Raw genomic sequence first — 16,133 nt, 5'->3', positions numbered from 1 at the left:
GTGTTACCTTGTCACTGATGTTTGCTGATGATGCGGCTGCCGATAGAAGTAACAGGATGAATTATAAAGTGCGCAGGGCGATGCGTTCTGCTCAGAATCACCAAAATCTGTAGAAATGCCCAAGAGCTTCTCATGAAACGGGATATTACTCAGTGGACAAGAGAGTCACCTGATTTCAATCCAACAGAGCCGCTTTTCAGTTATTAAATACAAAACTCAAGGCAGAGAGTCTCATAAACAAGGTCTGGCAGAGCATCTGAGGGAGCAAACGGCATTTGGCAATTTAGAGTTCAGGCCGTCACTCACAGCAAAAGATTTTCATTCAAGTATTAAAAAATAAGCCGTACATTTAAGATTGTTAGTCTGTTCTGCAGTAGTTAATGCAAAATCTTTGGGTTAAACTTCGGTCACATTTTGATTGTTTGATTTAGTGTCCGCTGTGCTGGTGTCCAGAGCCAAAACTAGAGAAATAAAATGAGCCTCTGTCCAACAATGGATTTTGTAGCAGCTGCTGTAGAATTGTAGAGAAATTTCATCAAATGGATGAAAATGATAAGATCTAGAAATACTCTATTGAATTTGGCTAGTATTGCTTACACTTCTTACTTTGCTGTAAAATGCCACGAATGTGTCGGCGGCGAGAAAAATAACAGGGCGTCATGAAGGGCTTCAAAGATGACGCTTTTATTTCACCGGATTTATTGTAACCCCCTTCAGTGAACTGATATGCGTTGCTTTTCACACGGATATCTTTGTAGCTATGATCCTGTTAAAGATGAAGTGAAACAGGCAACTACTCGGCTCCATTATTTGTTATTATAAAATGCAAACCAGATGTCAATACAGAGCTGATTGTTTTCACAGGGAACATACCAAAAGCAAAAGTAAATGGACCGAAACCACGACACAAATATATCTAAAGATACACAAACAGACTTCAGCAGGCCCTGTAGCTTATTAATAAACATGCTCATATGATTCGTGTTAGAGAAATCCTTCCTTCTAAACAACTCTGCGCACGCACACGGTGCACAAATAACATCAACTGGATGCTGTTGAACGTTTAAATGTTGGGACGTGAAATTCCGTTATCTGCAGCTGATTAACCCCGCCTGCACGTCCCGTTGAAATGTTTTAACGGGACAGCAGGGGGAGACAAATACCTGCGCGGTGTTCCCGTGGATCACGCCATGTTTCCTGGACACCGCACAGAAAACAAACTGCTGTTGCATCATGCAGTTTCCTCCAGACCTCTGACGCTTTTTCTGCGCCGAACAAGAAGTTATGCAACAGTGTGAGAATGCGTGTGTTTTGGCCTCCGCTGATAAACCCACGCAGTGACTGCGTGAAGTCCTGCCAGTCCACATGTAAGGGGGACGAGTTAAAGCATCACCACGACTGCACGGGTGCTAGTTGAAACCCCCACCCTTTGATAATATATTTTTAATATATTAAAAAAGGGGCCTCAAACTCGCGGCCCGGGGCCACTTATACTGACGTGAAGAAATCTAATGCACAAAGTACTTTTACTGTTAGGGAGGATTTATCTGTTGTTGAGTGTGATGTTAAAATAAGTTCTTTAAAACGCCAAAAATGACTGAATATGAAGCCAACATGAGCAGAGAGCACAAACATGCCGAGGGATCGGCTGTGTTAGCTCAGTGAAAGAGCCACAAACTAATGTGTACACCTATGTCTGCATTTGTATTTTATTAAATACGAACAAAATTAAAGCAGAAGTGATGCCACATGTGTGGCCAGGAAGAGAGGACCAGTGTGTTTATTTGGTAGTTCAATGAAAGGCTTCAATTAGTTTACAGTTGTGTCTTCTCATACAATATTTGAAATTATTGTATGAGAAAAACAAAACACTACATTTCAGGAAATATTTGTGGGTTTTTTCTTGTTTGTTTTGTGGCCCTCCAATGAGACGACAGTGTCAGCAGGGGCCCACAGATCATTTAAGTCTGGTTGAAATCAGACATAAATATCACTAATAGATTGTAGTGATCATCTTATTAAAAATAACTGAGCATTAGTTTCACCGGCCTGATATAAACAAGAGATCTAAAGACACGACTGTGAATCAGGAAGGACATTTTTCACCTTTTAAGATCAGTTTTGACTAAATAATCGTTCAAGTAATCACATTAGCCAGTTCATTCTAAACCAGTTGCTGTAACCCTCGTTACTGCCAACCACACACAGACGCTGGAGACCCTTTCATCACACAGAACATTTCTTGTGCAGTATCATCATTTTTGTCCTCTCTCCACGCACATTTGACCAAGCCCAGCTGATAACATCTCTTGAGATATTTCCATCTGCACAGTTGACTAATCACGGGATGCCAGATCCTGCTGAAATCATACACTGACATGTTTCGTTAATTCAGCAGAAGGGATTTTGTGAGGATCATCAGGTGGCAGAGAGGCTGCAGCTCTTGCAGCAGGTTGCATCAGTCTGCGTCTGGCTGAGAAGAGCGCCTCCCCTCACCACTGCTGCAAGCGTGACTAATGTGTCATGAAACCACAGTCATATTTCCATGTGTGAGAAACATTTACCAACAGCCAAGGGCGTCTGACACGGCTCACGTTATCAGGGAGCGTTACTGATACTGGGATTTACAGCAGATTCAGCTGAAATGGCCTCAGCCTTGGCCCGAAGATAAGCCTTCTAGTTAATGTGAAACTACTGAGAGTGCAGGGAAAGTACAGGTCTTTCACTTTCCTGGTTTCAAGCAAAAACAAAAAAGAAAAAAGTGACAGGCCAGACGAGAATGTTGTTCAAAGCATTTTATTGCATTTATTTTTTTTTTTAGAAAAACAATACAAAATTCCAAAGCAACGGTCATAAACGTTGCCTTGGGTGAACTGCAATCATTCACATGGTACAGTAAAGTGCTTATTTTAAATCAAAATACCTTGTACTACAGGATGTATTGGTTTGAAGCCACTTCCCATGAACACAATGGTCTCAGGGGCGATTCAGACAGTGTTAAAAATCAGGTGTCAACCCAGAGCCTGGACTGTATCTGACTGGCACACTGTGCTCATGAGAAGGAACCATTTAAATGGTCTGATCTGCCTTAAATGCTTTCACCTGCAGGCTACATTCAGATTGTGGGGAGACTGTTGGTACTATCCATTCGAATGACTGAATTTTAACACGACGTCAGCGACAATATACAAAAAGAAAGAAAGAAAGAAAGAAATGGAGGCTGAAGGATATCACTTTGTCCCCTTTCTCCCAATAAAAGGCAGTCGAAAGAAAACAAAAGCTACCGCCATTCGACATGAAATAGAAATGGTCATGACCCAGAAAACCCTTACTGTACTGGTCGGGATATTACAGAGTATGGCCACAGTGTGCGTTTGAGTATCCACCCCCATTCAAAGACAGGGACAAACTCAGTTGTATGAAGACCCCCCCCCGAAAAAGGCAGAATACTGATCTGTATATTTTCACCCCCCTCCCCCCACAAAGATTGCCTTGATCATTAGCTTAATGCTTTGAGATTACCAATAAGCAAAGTAGTTTCCAAAATGAAGAAACAGCTGCATACACATATTCAAGTAAGTCTTATTATAAGACATAAACCCTCATAACTATGCATCTGTAGAAAGGTATTCTTAGAACTATTACAGTGTCCTATTAACAGAATAACGCGTCATCTGACACCATTTCCAGAGTACCGTCGCTGCAGTGCTGCCGACAGGACACGGAGACGATCAGAAGTTCCCCACTTATCTCTGCTAGGTCGTGGATCATATGTTTCAATGTCATGACTTGAACCCTCTTTGGTGAAATGGCTACAGTGCTGAGAGACGTCATCGCCAGTCCATTACCTGTCAGTTTCAGAATGAGCTTTAACTTAATCTAATTAACGACAAAGAAAGATTATTGCCAACGCAGAGTAGGGAAAAATGAACATGTACCAGCCACTCATGGATAACTGCTCCAAATTCACCAGCAACTTCATACTAATGTTTTCTGTGTCTGAAATGTACCAGCCACTTTCATGTTTTACCACATCGGTGCTGGTGCCAATTCCCCACCCTGCTCACATATAAAAAATAATAATAATAATAATAATATATATATAACACTTAAAAACTTGCCTTCACTGGGCACGAACGCTCCAGTTCAACTTAAACTTTCTCCATTTTTACCTCATACACCACATACTCAACTTTAAAAACTCAAAAACAAAACAAACATTAAAAACAACAAAGGAAAACATCTGGTGTTTCACCTGAACTGAACAGCACCTGCATGGAAAAAAAAAAAAAAATCTCCATAGAAAAGAGAAAAAAAAAAAAAAAAAAAAAAAAAAAAAAAAGAAGCTTATTAACAGCCATACAAAAAAGGATAAAAATAAAAATCAGTGTGGCACATTGACATGGAGTTTTCAAACTTGGAAGAAAAAAAAAAGTAAACTTTATACAGCTAAATGTCTGAAGTTTTTTTTGTCTTTTTGTGGAATGTTTTTCCTTTTTGTGTTTATTTTATTTTATTTTTCCCGTCTGCCTCTAACATTGAAAGAAAATTTGTGACATCATTCTGGGAGGGGCGGCGTGTCGTTAGAGACAACGTTGAGACCCTGAAGGACGAGGAGGACGAAGATGATGGTCCAAATAAATCTGATCAACAAATGACAGTCTGGTCACATTGGGCAAAATGTGCTTTTCAACCCCTTCACAGGAGTTTAAACTTTTACTGCCAAAATATTTAAAGTTAAATCCATAAATTGATCTGTAGAAAAAAAACAAAAACAAATTCTGGTTGTAGCAAGGGGACGTCAAATTCTTTACAATGAAAGTAACACTGACCCAGTTCACTTGCGTAGCCATTTTAAGTACTGTATAATTAGCTTAATAAGCCAGATATACACGCTATGAGCTTTGGCCCCTCCCCCCTCCCCGGCAGCCATCAAGCATGACCAAGTCAAATCAATTCACTAGTTTTAGATTCAATTTAGAAGAAAAGGAAAAACCGCATCAACCGATGCAGCGGCAAGTCGTAGCTGGTCAGGTACAAACAGCCGTTGCCCTTTGAGCACTAAGTGCACGGCGACCGAGCTGGATAAGTGTGCATCTCAGACATTTACACAAGAGTCGGCTGTAAAGAGCTCATCTTAAACGGAGGGGAACAAAAAAAACAAAAAAAGACTTTGAAGAGTCTCCAGCCAACGCGCCTCAGGCACAGACAGCACTGGCTTACAGCCCTTCCAACCCTTATTACACTGAATCCTTTCAAGACAGGAACAGCCTTCATCTCGGCATATTGCATAAGCTTGTACGTATGTGCAGATGGGCCATTCGTGCATATACATACAGGCAAAAAACATTCCAGATAACTTAATTCACAGTGGATCCAGTTGTAACGTGGGAGCAGCACAACAGGTTGTCCTTTGGTGTCTGAGCTTAGTTTCGAAGATCTATGTTCGGATTTCTTCTGAACTGAGTTGCATGAGGAAAAAAAACAAACAAAAAACCAACATAACTTAGAAAATACTTTGCTGTCCAACGAGTCATTAACTGGCCCTCCTCCCCAACCTGGAAGTGCACATAGCTGTGTTTGCTATATGCAGGCCCTGTGCTGATGTGCTTCAGAAGTGCTGGAGAAGGGCAGAAGGCATTTAGAGGAAGGGCTGCAGGCAGCATCTCCCTTTACAGCTGGCAAGAGAACCTGAATAGCAGAGGGACCGAGGCCAGAGGGGCCAGAACTGAGGAGGAAGAGTCTCAGGGCAGTCGTGGAACAGGACTTGAATCATAACGGAAGGTCGGGAAAGTTCAGGCACAGTCTCCCACGATGACGAGGGGGGCCAAGAGCTGACGAAGCTCCGCGGCGGAGACGGGCCCACCTTTCGGCTGGCTGCTTCGCTGCCTGCGCTTGGCCAGCTTGGAGTTGGAAGGAGGAGAGAGGTGCATAGATGAGCCAGAAGCGGTAACAAAAAATTGGACTTCCTGCTGCTGCTGCTGCTCTTCCATGCCATCCTGTTCAGCCAGCTGCCGGTTCACAGCCATGGCCTTATCTGCAAAAACTGTAAGATCCCTGGCACTGCTGGTCCTGATGAGGAAAAGGGGAAAAGAGATTAAACTGTGATCAAAGCAGGTATAAAGTTGGAAATGTTTATTGTCAGAGTGTCTTGTCGCTCTTAATTTCTCACCTCTGATGTAAGATGGATGTTGGCAAAGTGTCAGATGCACCCTGAAAAATCAAAGTCATGTTACTGGTTTTTTGTTTGAACAACTTTACTGTGATTTGCCTAAAATGCAAAAAAAGTGGCATAGTGGTGGATTCAGACTCACCCCCAGCACCCAGGGGTGCTGCAGCACCTGACTGGCACTCAGACGACTTTTGGCATCCCGGACCAGAAGTTTGGATATCAGGTCTTTGGCACTTGAGGAGATGTGAGCCCAGTCTTTTTCCGGAAACTCATATTTTCCTTCCTGGATGCTCTCAAATAAAGTGTTCTGTAAACAGATGCGAAACATTTGCAAATGTTACTTTGCTCTGAACTCACAAAGATAACGTAAGACAAACAAAACTCACGGGAATGAATTCATCAGTCTTACCTGGCAGGTGTGGCAGGGTTCACCTAATTCCCAGCCACAGCCGCCACCACAGCGGCCTACGAATGGAGGATAGCCACTTAGCATGATGTACAGAATGACTCCAAGACTCCACAGGTCACAGCGCTTGTCGTAAATTGTAGCTTCTTCACTGAAGGCCTCAACTACCTCAGGTGCCATGTACTCTGCTGAGCCGCACTAAAAGAAGAACAAGAAAGCCAGTGCGTTAGCCCCAAGGGACGAAAAACACAACAAAGCGCAGCATGAAAGAGTTAAACCAGAGGAAAAAAGAGACGCTTTGCTTGGCTGCTGCCACATTCTTTCACTCAGCTGACACCTCCTGGCTCCGAGTGTGAAAGCTAAGGCCCCACTCTTAGCTTGTGGGGTGGGGGCAGTCTATGAGACAGTCGCATGATTATCTGCAGTAATGGGTTCACTTAATCTACAAAACTGCTCGTCTTAGTCCGTTGAACATTTCTTAGTTGGAACGTGCTATGAGGCAGGTTTGTGTGGGTAGACAGCGAGTGGTGACTCAGTGCTTTGATCACACAGCTGTACACAGCCCAGGCAGACTTTGTTGAGGGAAAGGACAGACTCAGCTCTACCAGCATGTTGTTATGTAGCTAGGAGAGAAATTAGGCCAAACCCCGAGCATGGAAAAGAGGATTGGCTGTCCTGCATACCCAGAGACTGGGCTGAGCCCTGGTCAGTTACATAACTTGAGAACACAAACAGCAAGTACTGTTTTAATAGTTTTAGGTGGGGAAAAAGCAGGTCGTTGGTTCAGCAGGACAAAGATCATGTTCATTTCTGAGACGCTTTAGTCCTTTTGTCATGAAGTCCCCCACATATCCTTCATTCCATCTGTGGGGGCACATGTTTACATTGAGCAGGCCTCCATTGTGTCCCAGTAACATAAACCAGCTGTCTGCTAACTCCACCTCCAGTTTTATGTAATGAAGTTTGCTGCACAGGAATCGCATTTCAGACAAAGAAAATCCCAACCCCCATGTTTCCGCCATCATCGAGTCTGGGGCAACTGCTTACACAGACAATCCTCCAGGATTCAAGTCAAATGCAGCTGCTGCACACACACACGCACTCTCTTTTTTGCCAACCAAGGTACTTTGAAACTGAAGACTAATGCAATAGTTGTGTTATCATAAACAGCTATCAAGGCTAATCGTGTTTAAAAGCTGCTTTACCACCCCTGAATCACAAACAAGTCAGGACATAGATAGCCAGTCCATGACTACCTGCAGCTGATAAGGGCTAAAAGAGGGCAGTCAAATAACAGTAATCGTGGCTCTTTGGCACAGACTTAAATATAAACTTGCATTTGTTCTTCCTGTGCTGTTGCACACCTTGCGAACTTGCAGTCACATCCTCTTCAAACCTTCCAGTAAGCTGCAGAGAGCTGTTAATCAGCTGCTGTTACCACAGGATTTGTCGGTATTGCAACCTGGGGCTTTCCTACGACCATGTGACTAGTCACACCATACCCACAGCACCGATGACACACCTCTGGTGTTTGTAAATGAAAGGATTACTAGGAGAGGCTTACAGGAAGAAGACTTGTTCTGTCCTCAAGAAACTGCACCTACCTTTATGACAGGTACAAACAAGCAGTTTCCTCAATTAAACAGACTAAACTGCTTGTGTGCAGTGTTACAGTTTCCAGCTGCTACATTTAAGCCTCGGCATTCGAACAGCCAGAATTACATCTCACTGGGCACATAGGTGGGCAATCACTCACGCAGAATTCCTAGTAAACTAAAATTAGTCTTTTTCCTAGAAGGGTCTATCTCGGCTCATTCGAGTCCCTATTTTCCCAGTTTACACCCAGTATAGCACCACTACATTTACAGTAAACCTGTAAATCATAAAATGTATTTGAGAACCATAGAACTGCGCTTCAAATGCAAAAGTGCATATTGTGCAACAGCAGTAAAGTGGTTACAGGGGGCCCAGAGAGAGTGCCAGTCGTGAGATGAAAATCATAACATTGTTCCTGTGATCAAGCAAGGAAAACAAGCCAGAGCGCATGAGCGGGCAGAGTTTGCACCTCCCAGTTATCCTCCCCCTCCCACCGGGCTATCCAATCACATCTCAGTTGCCATGTGTGGGGGGAGAGAGACTAAAATTTCTAGAACAAGCCTTATGCACAGCTATTGTATGAAGTACATAAAGAAAGCGCAGACCAGCACAAGAGTGGTTGGGGCCACTGGGCGGAGACTGAGCTGAAAGAAGAGGGTGTATGGTTTTTTTCCTCCTCTCACCACACAGAGAGAAAGGAGAAATAAGCAAACGCTTGTGGGGGTTTTCACTGCGACTCCTTCATATCACAGGACACAGCCTTGTAAAAGTTATCATGTACCCTCCAGTGTTACATCCCAGGGCTATCACACCACCTTCTGTACTCCAGAGGCTTTTCTCCCATTGAACGAACACTTTAATATATTACTGGATCAACTTAACCCGAGGGAGATCCTGATTTAAGACTAAAGCACATGACACCTCTTGGCCCCAAACCATATACCCTTCAACAAGTCCGGGGATGGGCCCACCATCCATTATTTCTGTGCAAGGAAGATGAAGTTACCAATGCCGAAAGCCCCCACCCACCAAACCACATTCCTGAGGGCTGAGCTGCCATCCTTCACCTGCTCTGGTCCATCTATTCAGCACACTAGATAAGCAGCAGACAGAGCAAGTGTTGACACAAGTAGAAAGCTTGCCAGTTCAACTTTACCACTCCTCTGAGGTTGAGGGTTTCCTGCTGTTCTGGACACTGTTCAGTGGTAACGCTTTGTGTTGTGACGACAGCCACAAAGTTAAACAATCATAACCCCCAGACTCAAGCTCATGACCCCTCAGTGTTTGCTATTGATTAGACATCAACGGACATCAACATTAAATAGACAGATATGCTTCCAAATGTTAACACACTGAAGTATCCAGCACGATAAGAGGAACATAAAATTTGGCACATCCAGGAAGCAATCCATGCCATTTCAGAGAAACTGCCCAGCAGTAAACTAGTGTAAACATCAGTTAACCCCACTGAGGACTGGCCAATGATCAGCCAGGTGAGACTTGATAAACACATTTACAGCCGCTTTTATCCACAGCAAGAAAACAAATCACTATGTCACGGTGTAACTGATTAATCTGCTCCTGGATCAGCGATTTAAAAAACATTTTTTGGATGAGTAACTTACAGGAGTGAGGAGCTCAGGGGTGGAGATGGGTGAGCTGTCACTGTTCAGCTTGATCCCACTGCCTAAGTCAAAGTCACAGATCTTGACCGGGCATATCTGAGAAAAAGAGCAGATTTTAACAAAAGGCCAGCAGCAGCTTTATCAACAAATCAGCTGACCTCTGAAACACGTTTAGGCATAAATATCTCTGCAGTAAACTCACCTTGTGTGCACTCTCACAGAGAATGTTTTCAGGTTTCAGGTCTCTATGTGCCATTCCTAAAAACAAATAGATGCCTGTTATATCCATATTTAATTTGAAACTGTGAGCAGTAATACTGCTTGCCATTTTGTTCAAATGATCTTACCCTTGTTATGAAGGAAATCTAGAGCACTGGCAATGTCCTGCACCACGAGACCGGCCTCCTGCTCACTGAAGTGCTGTCTCTTGTGAATGTGTTCCAAGATTGACCCTAGGAGGGAAATGAGAGTCCATTAGCTCCATTTAAAAGCTAAATGCTTTCAAACACACTCACCAAAGCAGCAGAATTTCTTTGTAAACTAGCAGCTGTAATTTACTAACCTCCTCGGAGCTTCTCAAACACCAGGTAGAATTTGTCTTCCTCTTCAAAAAACTCCACCAGCTCCAGGATGTTTCTGCAGAAAACAAAAAGGCACCGAGTCATTTGAGGTCTGCAGTGTGATGATGAATAAAGGGCTTTGTGACTGCTTCCATACGACTGTCAAGTGGCTTTAGTTTTGTCAGAACAGCAGAAAGTTACCTATGGCCCTGGCACTGGTAGAGCATCTCAACCTCACGGAAGACACGACTGCGGCTGTGACCCGGCCTTTTCTCGATTATCTGCAACAGAAAAGCACCAAAGCTGAGCCCACTTTGTCCAGAAATAGCCCATTTTCAGCAGAACTTTGTGTTTTTATACAGAACAGGATGGAGGACAATTCTTAAAGTGCTTAGTATACATATTTGTGGGCATGGCAGCCACTCTCTCACTGCACCACAAACCCCACTTGTGGCTGTGTTTAACAGAAAGCAGACGGTATAGAGCTCACTATACAGTCCATATGCAGTCCCCTATAATGAGCTTCCTTCCAACGTTTTCCTGCTTGCCAACCTTTATCCTACCCGGTGACACACTTGCAGAGATAGTTTAACCTACTTTCAGCACTGCCCAGCATACCAGAGACAGAGCTGAATGAAAATAACAGCCCCCAGTCTCTATGTTTAACCTTTATGCACAACCCATATGTAAATCTTAAGGAGCCATAAGTGTTCCCTTCAAAACATCCCATGACCTAATCCAAAATGTTTACAATTATCAAAACTGCTCTAAAAATAACAGAGCTGCCGGGAACTACAGCAGTGAGGGCCACCAGCTGCATAATGCTGTGCCAAGAGAGACAGAAAGATAGACTGCTGACACCAAAGCAAAAAGCCTGAATTTTCCAGCTCTGGTCTGTTATTGTGTGCTTGGGAGGCTGTGCATGCTTCTCTTCCTGGTAGCTGGATTACAGCTGCTATTGAAGCCCACTGGGGCCAGAGCTGCAGTATGTGTCTAGGATTAATACACGGACAAGAGGCCTGTGAGCAGTCCAAAGCCTGTGTACTGTTCCAGTCTGAGTCAGCAGGACAACAATCAGCTCACCCTCTCCTGCCACAGCAGAACTCCCACCCTGGTAGATGTTTCCATACAGAAACTATAAGGTTGAAGAATGCATTGCAATCCCAAATGGGAGGACACTATTTTTAAAGTGGTAGATTTAAGGTCGCTTATCCAAATTGCAGCTCGTGAAACATCAGCCTGCTGAAAAGCGAGACCTCACTGCAGGTTCTAACATCAACCCAGGCTTGTGAAATAATAGCTTTAAACAGGACTTGTTTGGGAGCCTTCAGACACACGCTGCTCGGCCCTCTGTGCGTCTATGGATGCCTGAAGCTTTTGTTGCGTTCGCAACAGAGCCCGCACATGCAGTTCACCCCCCTACTCCCCCTGTGTCTAGAGAGGGGGAGGGGAGAGACGGGACATCTGGCAGGAGTAGTCTGAGTCCCCCTCGACTCCCAGCAGACCGTCCTACCTCCTCCCCCAGGACTGCATAGTCCCAAGGGATCCATAACAAATCACTCTGGGACAAACTAACTGATCAGTCACATGAGGATCTGTGTACAGCACCTCTGAAATATTAATTAGGAAAAAAAATAAGATATGGACACTTGCACTAAAGAAGCAGCCTTTAACTCAGACTTGATCCATACATGAACAAAATCTGGGGAATAACTAATTAATGTTTATGTCCAATGAGCAAATGGGATTTCAAAAGAAAAAAAAGTGGATTATTTAAATTTTTGCACACTTCAGCAAAAAAATAAATAAATACATAAAAATTTCACAATGTTTTGCTCCTAAAACAAGGAAATGACTTTGTAATAAAAAAGGAAGTCCCCGAGAGTTGAACATGTGCATACAAGTCCTCACGCCATTCAAAAAGGAAATCGAAAAAGTAACTGTACAGAGTGAGAACAAAGCAGTGTAAACACACCGGGTCACAACCCTCACCCATCACCCCTCCTTCCTTTCTGTGGGTTTTGTTTTGGCACAGCTAGCAGCACACAATGTTCTCTGTGCAAGCTGTAAAGAAAGGGGGAGGGTATATCATTTCCAGCTCTCTGATTGGCTGACGAGCTAGAAAAAGAGAGGGGGGGGGCGTGTCTACTAGCAGCAGCTAGTCTTTTACACAAAAAGTGCATCACTAGGCACAACAGAGGAAAGTTTGCAGAAAACCACTACAGAGAGCTGAACTGAGAGAAAAGATAAAGAGGCATCCTGTCCCAGACCAAAACTTTCCTCAAAATTTCTCAAGAAAAAGACGTGAAAAGGAAGCACAATAGAAACACTGATGCAATAGCCCAGTTTACTTATATTAATAAATTCCTCTCATGGCTCAGAGCCTCTTCACACAAAGGAATTTCATTACGTAATCCAACCCTCTAACTGTAAAGCAGCCAAACAGAGTCCTAGAACTCTAGCATCTCCTATAGGAAGGTTTCATTGACAACAATACATTAAAGCACACTGTATCCACTGAATGCGTGGCAGTGTCTTACCTTTACAGCATACTCTTTATTGGTGATGAGGTTGATGCATGTTTGCACTCTGGCATAAGCACCCTCTCCCAAGACCTCTTCCTGCAGTCTGTAGACATCTGTGGCAAAAACAGCAAGTTAGCAAAACACAATTACATGAAGGAGAGCAGCTTATACAGCTGTTTTTATAACAACTAGGAATGAAAGCTTTTACCCTCGAATCTTCCAGAGAAACTGTCAGTTGCCCGGCAACGCTTTTTCTTCTTGTTTCTCTTCTTGGCATCGGGGATGTCAATAGGCTGACTGGAAGGCATGTCTGTCAAAACAGGAGTGCCTACATTACCATCAGCTATTGATAGAGGAATGCAAACAAATCCCAAATACTGAAAGAGAAACTAGGGGGAAGTTTTACTTATGTGAATTATACTGAACTAGTCATAAAACTCACCATGTCTGGGGGAGGAGTCAAAATTAAATGATGAATCGATAAGATGGGATCCATTTTTAGTGAAGTCCTCTGATTCAAAGGGATTTTGCCCCTATGGAGTAATAACATGTTTGTTATGATGTGCAATCTCAGTGAACCAGTCAAGATGAGAGCATCTATTGTCAGTCATAACACCTACTGTGACTATAAAGCCAAACTAGACTGAGAGGCTGACACATTTTGAATAATCGCTCATATCTGTTACACCAACACAAGAACGTCCCAAGGCCATAAGGATCTTTCTTGGTCATCTTTCAACTATTAGCTGTGACATACTCGAGCCATACATTCATCAGCTGCATGTGCCCAGCAGGAAGTATACCATGTTTGTCAGCCAGAAGATGCGTTTATCTATAGCTAGGTGAAGTCCCTTCTCATATATGTTGCCAAACGTGCTCTGATTACAATCTTCCCAAAAGGAGTGACAGGAGCTCGAGCTATCCCTGGATAGAGTTCCAGCTCACCTTGAAGGAGCGGTGGAATCCAGTGACTTCGGCGATCTTATTTTGCACCATTTTGCTTCGATTTGGTGTGTGGGGGGGTTCCGATCAGGATATGCGGCGGCAGTGGTTTTTGAATCAATTTGCACTTCTCCGAAACAAACAAAATCGTTTCAGAGAGAGACGCAAGTGATCACACTGCGCTAGCTGGTCAGCTTGGTGCGGCGCTTTAAACGGGAGCCCTGTTGACGACACAATTTGAGACCCCAGCGTTACAATCCAGTGTAAAAAAAACAAACAAAAAAAACACACACAACACCTAAACTCTTCGTGTTTTCCAGATTGTGGACGATTAACTAAACGCTTAGGCAAACAGCAGGCTGGCTCATCTCTGTCGCGTGCGCATACAAACAGAGCGCGAGAGCGCAACAGCTAGCATTCAACGTCACTCCCATTTAGCTCGCCCTTAGGTTAGTTACAGACAGTTAAGCACGAGGACAGATCATTAAAATCATAGCAGTTTGGCTAATGAGTAAATATATCTAGAGGCCATGGTTAAAACGGTGAAACCGCTACAGGAAGGCTACCAACACACACAAAAACACATCTCCAGTCAAAATGTAACCCACAAGTGCAAACCAGTTGACAGTTACATCAGAATTAACTTTAACGTCAGACAACAAAGATTAGCCAGTGAGCGTTAATACTGCATAGCGGTTCCAAAAACAGCCATTTCGCTTTTAAATGGCAAAACAAAGCCGCAGCAGCCTGCTTTTTCTCCTTACTTACCCCGTTGTTAATTTTTATAGCTCCAGTGTTAGCGTCGTTGCTTGACCCACAGCTTCGAAAGCCGCAGAGGACGTCAAGGGGGGATACGACTGATAGTTTGTGCGTGGAAGGTGGTTGAGAAGAACGAGTGTGGGTGTTTTTATAACCTCCCGTGACTCCGCCCTCCCGAGGAATGCGTCAGCAGCCCGCACTGATCGCGTATATTCGAGAAAAGGCTATTGTGGCAGGGTACCATTTCGTTTTGTTGAAGCGTTCTTCTACTTCTTAAGGGAAAGAACGCTAAAGGTTATTTAAATATGACACACAATAAGCACAACTTAATAAGCTCGGCCATTTAGATTATGTATTATATTCTCGTTTGAACTCTAGACCATATTTTAGGATAGAGACTTGAGGAAAAAAGAGCACCGTACACGAATTGGTATTGAACCAGTCAGGTCTGTTTTGTTTAGGAGGGGGTAGGGCCCCGAGGCGGGACTTACCGAAGAACAAAACGAAAAAAAATACACGCACGTAGTCACAGTCAGCACGTCCCACCGCTGTTTTGATGGAAGAGGATGTCGATGGAGGCCGGGAGAGATAGTGCAAAGTGCAGCAAACCAGATCTGCGAGTTTACACCGTCCCGATCACCTCATCTGTTTATGCTGCTGTCGCTGTACGTCAAAGGCACACTTTAATTATTAACTCGACTTAAAAACAGAGCCAGCCTTGTGTTTTTTGTGAATACATAAATAAGCAGTGCAAGTTACTAGCACTGCCCCATCTTTGTTTGCGTCAAAAACTCTCTAGTCTACAATTATAATGACTTCACTCTCACACCAAGGGATGAATGACCACGGGCAGGGTTTTCATCGAAAACCAAGGTCTTAGTCACGGCACCCAGCTCCCTCTCAGAGACTGGGCCGGGGCCATGCCCTCAGCTTCTGCGGCATATCACTGTGGCGCATGGTCTCATGCAATGTTGCGCGATACAACCAGAACGGCACCACAATGTACTTAACTATGAGCTGTACTACGCACTGGATACAGACAGCCTTATTTTTGTTGTTGTTGTTGCTGGCTAAACTGCACTATGGTTTAACTAGAACAATGTATGGTTTTTAAAAGACAAATATCTGTTGAGGAGTGTACTGAAGTATTCCTGAGTACACGTTACTTTATTTAACTGCATACATCAAGAAATCATGTCAAATATTAGATTTTTTGGATCAGTCCAAACCGTATAGTTTTTACTTTTTGGGATATTTGGTAGCTTTTACAATAGCTAAGCCATCAACATTTCTTCATATCCTATGATGCCAGAAACCGAACATTTCCAGCTGAACCTTTGACCTTTTGTGAGAGTACATGCACGTTTTGCAGCCTGATGTAGAAGCTGTTTCGACGGGGGTGGGGACAATGTGTCGTGCTTGTGATAATGAAAGAAATTTAAGGATCCTGATGACGCAGAAAATATGTGTGATCTCTCTGCCCATCTGCTAATTGTGAGATGCCACAGCAGATGTGATATGCTTATATGGAGGCAGGTATTTAGACAG

The 16,133-nt window shown here is 43.6% G+C and overlaps 1 protein-coding gene across 2 annotated transcripts; it reads right to left on the bottom strand.

Annotated features, from left to right (window-relative positions):
• Positions 1-4,915: 4,915 nt before the first annotated feature.
• Positions 4,916-14,744, bottom strand: mknk2b (MAPK interacting serine/threonine kinase 2b). 2 transcript variants are annotated; one of them, XM_086268678.1, is made up of 14 exons: positions 14,595-14,744; positions 13,830-14,047; positions 13,327-13,417; positions 13,093-13,194; positions 12,900-12,997; positions 10,561-10,640; positions 10,362-10,435; positions 10,147-10,251; positions 10,002-10,057; positions 9,800-9,895; positions 6,582-6,776; positions 6,315-6,479; positions 6,173-6,213; positions 4,916-6,072 (listed from the first exon to the last, which is right to left on the bottom strand). In XM_086268678.1, exons 2-14 carry the CDS (start codon positions 13,878-13,880, stop codon positions 5,796-5,798), a joined length of 1,431 nt encoding a protein of 476 aa, XP_086124804.1. In that variant the 5' UTR covers positions 13,881-14,047; positions 14,595-14,744; the 3' UTR covers positions 4,916-5,795. The 2 variants fall into 2 exon arrangements, with proteins under 2 accessions (XP_086124804.1, XP_086124805.1); XM_086268679.1 differs by lacking the exon at positions 13,830-14,047 and having other exon boundaries at positions 14,595-14,733.
• Between the last annotated feature and the right edge of the window lie 1,389 nt (positions 14,745-16,133).

The sequence above is a fragment of the Aulonocara sp. 'chitande type north' Nkhata Bay genome, linkage group LG17 (genome assembly GCF_057382095.1).
Source record: "Aulonocara sp. 'chitande type north' Nkhata Bay isolate Kocher_YH1m ecotype deep benthic linkage group LG17, A_spYH_male_GT1.1, whole genome shotgun sequence".
NCBI lineage: Eukaryota > Metazoa > Chordata > Actinopteri > Cichliformes > Cichlidae > Aulonocara > Aulonocara sp. 'chitande type north' Nkhata Bay.
Note: the sequence above shows the minus strand (reverse complement) of the source record. Positions and strands in the feature narration are given on the sequence as shown.